A 6,576-nucleotide genomic window follows, 5' to 3' on the forward strand; every position below is an offset into this window, starting at 1 on the left:
ATTACAGGCATGCAACACCATGCCCGGCTACTTTTGTACTTTTAGTAGAGACGGGGTTTCTCCATGTTGGTCAGGCTGGTCTCAAACTCCCGACCTCAGGTGATCCGCCCTCTTTGGCCTCCCAGAGTGCTGGTATTATAGGCGTGAGCCACTGTGCCCGGCTGAAAAGCTCTTTTGACTGAGACAACAAAAAAAGTTAAGTGCCTTACGTTGGGACTGGTAGATAGAGGACTCTGTTAGAGGCTGATTCTAGGCTCAGCTCTGTCTAGTCAGCTGCCTGACTTTGAGTAAACTGTGTTAGGTTTCTGGGCCTGAGTGTCTATTCTTAATTGTGGGGTAGATGAGGACAGTGATTTTCAAATCTTTTTTTAGTGTGAGCATGTTTAAACAAAGTTTCATACAGAAATATAAACAAATAGAACCTATTTCCACAGACCTGTTTGGGGCTAGAGATTTGATCCTTGATGAACACCAGACTGGGTTACTAAATTTAGCTCTAAACTTTTCTTTTTGTTGTAATTAATAATATTTTTCATTCCTGTCCAAAATCTTGACTCTCAGGCCTTCTTGGAATCTTTTCCTTTTTTTTTATTTAATGGGGCTATTGAATACTAGAGCAACCTTGGTGGTTTTTTAGTTGGAGTTCTAGATCCAAGAGGTGAGGGTGGACTTCAGGTTGTCTGAAGTCTCTGAAATTGTATACAAAATTTTGTGTGTGTGTGTGTTTAACTTTTTAGGGAAAAGATACATAGTTTCTATCTATACTAAGAGTATATATAATACTATTTTATTTTTTATGGTATGTTGGAATTGAACAGTCTTTAAATAGCAGAAAAATTGGAAACAACCTGTATAGCCAGGAAAATAGTTAAAAAGATTGTGAGTTGCCATTTAAAGAGATGTTTAGAACAAATTATTTTAATAGTATGGGAAAATACTATTTAAAAAAAGCATGATACAAACTTACATATACCATTTGATCTCAGCCACTTTACACAAATAAAAAGACTGGAAGGAGGTATATCAAAGTATGTTATCTCTTGGCATTTGGGATTATAGATTTATTTTCCCAGTTTACTATAATAAGCATGTATAACTTCCATAAAAAGATTTTTAATGTAAAGCATTTCACAGAAATGACAACAAAATTATCTGTGGCTCTAGTAGCTTTCTTGTGTAATATGATTATTATTATTAAAACTTTGCATCTACTGTTTCTATACAGTTGTCTTTTTCTGTTACCTACTAGAACAGTGGCGTGTAGTCAGGTGTGTTCATCAGAGCCATACATGGAGTATTTAAAAATGTGCATGTCTCACTCTATCCCCGCAGCTTCTGATTAAGTAGATCAAGAGTAGGGCTAGCATCCGTATTTTTAAAAAGCTTTACAAATGATTTAAGTCAGCCCCCTAACTGAGAATGTTATCTATAACCAGCAGCTGTTTTGTATGATACTTACCTTACTCTTAGCATCAAGCATCAGCCTTTGAAGCCTTCACTTACATTTAGTTGTTAAAGTTAAGGGGAAACAGCATATTTGAGTTATAGAAAACAAACCCAAATATGGGTACTATACATTATTTTAAAGCTAGCTAGACAAGAATCTTGAAAAGAGTCCATTTAATACTATTCTGTATCTCTAATGAATGTTGCTGTTGGTTTTATCTTTTACTCCCTAGTGAATGGAGTGCCATAGAAAAAGAAATGGGTGATGGACTGCAGAGTGCTGGTCATCACATGGATGTGTAAGTACCTCCAGAACTTTTGTGAAGCCTGAGGTGAAGTCCTGTAGTGAAGCGTTAGTGACTCTTCTATTCTTCTGTTTTTATCAAGTTTGCTGGCATTTGTATTGTGCTCTATGTGTACATATTTGACTTAAATTTATCTCAGGAATGCAAAGTTAGTTTAACATTTCAAAATCAGTCTAATTCATATTTTAACAGAATGAAGATGAAAACATTGAAGGTATGTTCATTTCAATAAATGTAGAAAAAGCATTTGACGAATTTTAACACCAATTTACAGTAAAAAGTCTCATCAACTAGGAATAAAAGGGAATTTTCTCAGTCTAAAATTTATAGCCAATATCGCACTTAATAGTGAAATATTGAGGCTTTCTCCTAAGGTCAAGAAAAAGGCAAGGTTGTTTGCTCTCGCTGCTTTTAGTAAACATTGTACTGGAGGTCCTACTCAGTATTGTGAGACAAGAAAATTAAATAAGAGGCCTAAATATTAGGAAGAAGCAGAACTATATTTTCGGTTGACAAGGTCTTTTACTCAGAAAACCATAAAAAGTCAACCAAAAACATTGTAGAACTAACAACTGATTTTTTTTTTTTAAGAGAGTGGGTCTCATTCTGCTGCCCAGGCTGGAGTGCATTGGTACAATCATGGCTCGCTGCAGCTTCAACCTTCTGGGCTCAAGCACGCCTCCCACCTCAGCCTCCCAAGTAGCTAGGACTGCAGGTGCATGCCACCACGCCTGGCTAATTATTTTTATTTTTTTGTAGAGACAGAGTGTTGCTATGTTGCCCAGGTTGATCTTGGACTTCAGGCCTTAAGCAGTCCTCCTGCCTTGGCCTCCCAAAGTGCTGGGATTACAGGCATGAGCTGCTATTCCCAGATTGAATTTTAAAATTCTTCTTTTTTTTTTAGAGATGGGATCTTGCTGTGTTTCCCATACTGGTCTCAGACTTCTGGCCTCAAGGGATTCTCCCATCTCAACCTCCCAAAGTGCTGGGATTAGTGGTGGGAGCCACCACACCTGGCCAACAACTAAATTAATTTTATTTTTTCCAGCTTCTGTTATAGGTTCAGGGGGTACACGTGCAGGTTTGTAAATTGCCTGACGTAGGGGTTTGGTGTACAGATCATTTCATTATGCAATAAGTTTAGTACCCGAGAGGTGGTTTTTCGATTCTCACCCTCCTCCTAACCTCCACCCTTAAGTAGGCATTGGTATCTGTTGTTCTCTTCTTTGTATCCATGTGTACTGAATGTTTAGCTCCCACTTATAAGTGAGAATATGTGATACTTGGTTTTTTGTTCCTGTGTTAATTCACTTAGGATAATGGCCTTCCAGCTGCATGCATGTTGCTGCATCCATATTGCTACATCTATTCTTTTATTTGGCTGTGTAGTATTCCATGGTATACATGTACCACAGTTTCTTTATCCAGTCCACTGTTTGTGGCATTTAGGTTGATTCCATGTCTTCGCTATTGTGAATACTGCAGCAGTGAACATAGGCATGCATGTATCCTTATGGTAGAATAATTTGTATTTTGGGGGATATAGACCCAGTACTGGGAGATTGCTGGGTTGAATGGTACTTCTACTTTAAGTTCTTTGAGAAATCTCTAGATGGCTTTTCACAGTGGCTGAACTAATTTACTTTCCCACCAGCAGTGTATAAGTGTTCCTCTTTCTCTGCAACCTTGCCAGCATGTTATTTTTTGACCTTTTAGTAATAACCATTCTGGCTGGGTACAGTGGCTCACGCCTGTAATCCCAGCACTTTAGAAGGCTGAGGTAGGCAGATCTCTTGAGCCTAGGAGTTCAAGACCAGCCTAGGAAACATAGCAAGAACAGTCTCTATTATTTAAGTTAAAAAAAATAAATAATAATAACCATTCTAGTGTGAGATGGTATCTCATTGTGGTTTTGATTTTCATTTCTTTAATGATTAATGATGTTGAGTATTTTTTTATGTTTATTGGCCCACATGTATGTCTTCTGTTGAGAAGTATCTATTAATGTCCTTCACCCCACTTCTTTATTTTTATTTTTGTTTTTATTTTTTCTGAGACGGAGTCTCACTCTGTCGCCCAGGCTGGAGTGCAGTGGCGCAATCTCGGCTCACTGCAACCTCTGCCTCCCAGGTTCAAGCAATTCTCCTGACCCAGCCTCTTGAGTAGCTGGGATTACAGGCGCCCACCACCACGCCCGGCTAATTTTTGTATTTTTAGTAGAGACAAGGTTTTGCCATGTTGGCCAGAGTGGTCTCAAACTCCTGGGCTCGAGTGATCTGCCCAACTTGGCCTCCCAAAGTGCTCGGATTATAGGAGTGAGCCACCACAGCCGGCCCCCGCCTTTTTTTTTTCGGAGACAGTCTCACTCTGTTGCCTAGGCTGGAATGCAGTGGCACCATCTTGGCTCCCTGCAACCTCCACCTCCCAGGTTCAAGCGGTTTTTCTGCCTCAGCCTCCTGAGTAGCTGGGACTACAGGCATGCACCACCAAGCCCAGCTAATTTTTGTATTTTTAGTAGAGACGGGGATTCACCATATTGGCCAGGCTGGTCTCGAACTCCTGACCTCGTGATCCGCCCACCTCAGCCTCCCAAAGTGCTGGGATTATAGGTGTGAGCCACCGGGTTCGGCTTTTTTTCTTTTTTTAAACAGAGTCTTGCTCTTTTGCCCAGGCTGGAGTACAGTGGTGCTATCGGCTTACTGCAGTCTTCTCCTCCCAGGTTCAAGCGATTCTCCTGCCTCAACTTCCCCAAGTGTGGGATTACAGGCATGAACCACCGCGCCTGGCCTCTTTGCCCATTTTTAAATTGAGTTGTTTTTTGCCTATTAATTTGTTTAAGTTCCTTATAGATTCTGGATATTAAACCTTTGTCAGATAACATAGTTTGGGAATATCTTCTCCCATTCCGTAAGTTACCTGTTTACTCTGTTGATAGTTTCTTTTGCTGTGCAGAAGCTCTTTAGTTTAATTAGGTCCCAACTGTCAATTTTTGTTTTTGTTGCAATTGCTTTTGGAATCTTCATCGTGAAATCTTTGCCATAGCCCAGATGGTATTTACTAGGTTTTCGTTTTCTTTCTTTTTTTTTTTAAAGTTTCAGATTTTACGTTTAAGTCCTTAGTCTATCTTGAGTTGATTTTTGTGTATGATAACAGGAAGGGGTCCAGTTTAATCTATATATGGCAAACCAACAACTGAATTTAATCAGGATGCAGGATACAGGTTTAATATCTAAAAATCTGTATTTATATAATAGCAACAACAATTTGAAAATAAAAAAATTAAAACAATGCTATTATAAATAATATCAAAGCACAAAACTTAAGTATTAATTTAATGAAAGATACAAAAGACCTCTACACTGAAAACTATATAAAACATTGCTGAGAGAAATTAAAACCTAAATAAATAGAAAGATAAACTATGTTCATGGATTGGAAGACATTGGTAAGATGTCAATTCTCCCAAATTGCTAATTCTAAAGTTTACATGGGCCGGGCACAATGATTCATGCTTATAATCTCGGCTCTTTGGGAGGCCGAGACAGGTGGATCACTTGAGGTCAGGAGTTTGAGACCAGGCTGGCCAACACAGCGAAACCCTGTCTCTACTAAAAACACAAAAATTAACCAGGCATGGTGGTACATTCCTATAGTCCTAGCCACTTGGGAGGCTGAGGCAGGAGAATCGCTTGAACCTGGGAGGCAGAGGTTGCAGTGAGCCGAGACCACGCCACTGCACTCCAGCCTGGCTGACAAAGTGAGACTTCATCTCAAAAAAATAAAATAAAATAAAAAATAAAAGTTTAAATGGACATTTAAAGAACCTAGAATAGCTACAACAATCTTGACAAAGAACAAAGCTGGAATATATTACTTTCAAGATTTACTAGGCCGGGCATGGTGGCTCATGCCACTTTGGGAGGCCGAGGCAGGTGAATCACCTGAGGCCAGGAGTTCGAGACCAGCCTGGCCAACGTGGTGAAACCCATCTCTACTAAAAATACAAAATAAATTAGACAGGCGTGGTGGTGGGTGCTTGTAATCCCAGCTACTCCGGAGGCTGAGGCAGGAGAATCGCTTGAACCCAGGAGGTGGAGGCTACAGTGAGTCGAGATCGCACCATTGCACTCCAGCCTGGGTGACAAGAGTGAAACTCTGTCCCCCCTGCAAAAAAAAAAAAAAGATTTACTATAAAGCTAAGTTGTAAAGATAGTGAGGTATTGGTATAAAGTTGAACAGATTGACCAGGTACAGTGGCTCATGCTGTGATCCCAGCTCTTTGCAGGCAAACACGAGTAGATCCCTTGAGTTCAGGAGTTTGAGATCAGCCTGGGCAACATGGCAAAACCCTGTCTCTACAAAAAACTACAAAAATTAGGCTGGATTTGGTGGCTCAAGCCTGTAATTCTAGCACTTTGGGAGGCCAAGGTGGGTGGATTATGTGAGGTCAGGAGTTCAAGACCAGCCTGGCCAACATGGCAAATCCCTGACTCTACTAAAATTATAAATATTAGCCAGGCATGGTGGCATGCACCTGTAGTCCCAGCTACTCAGGAAGCTGAGGCAGGAGAATTACTTCAACCCAAGGAGGCAGAGGTTGCAGTGAGCTGAAGATTGCACCACTGCACTCCAGCCTTAGTGACAGAGCAAGACTCCATCTCAAAAAAAACAAAACTACAAAAATTAGCTGGGAGTGGTGGCGTGCACCTGGAGTCCCAGCTACTTGGGAAGCTGAAGAGGGATGATAACTTGAGCCCAGGAAGTCAAGGCTGCAGTTGAGTCATGATCGTGCCACTGCACTTTAACCTGAGTGCCTGGGTGAGAG

General features: G+C 40.5%; 1 protein-coding gene across 1 annotated transcript in view; it reads left to right on the top strand.

Moving 5' to 3' along the window:
- SNX4 (sorting nexin 4) overlaps positions 1–6,576 on the top strand; it is a 61,873-nt gene that overhangs the window by 37,842 nt on the left and 17,455 nt on the right. The window contains exon 8 of the mRNA XM_011950762.1: positions 1,680–1,745. Within this exon, the coding sequence (XP_011806152.1) occupies positions 1,680–1,745 (66 nt within the window). The remainder of the gene's footprint in view (positions 1–1,679; positions 1,746–6,576) is intronic.

The sequence above is a fragment of the Colobus angolensis genome, unplaced genomic scaffold (assembly GCF_000951035.1).
Source record: "Colobus angolensis palliatus isolate OR3802 unplaced genomic scaffold, Cang.pa_1.0 Scaffold31, whole genome shotgun sequence".
NCBI lineage: Eukaryota > Metazoa > Chordata > Mammalia > Primates > Cercopithecidae > Colobus > Colobus angolensis.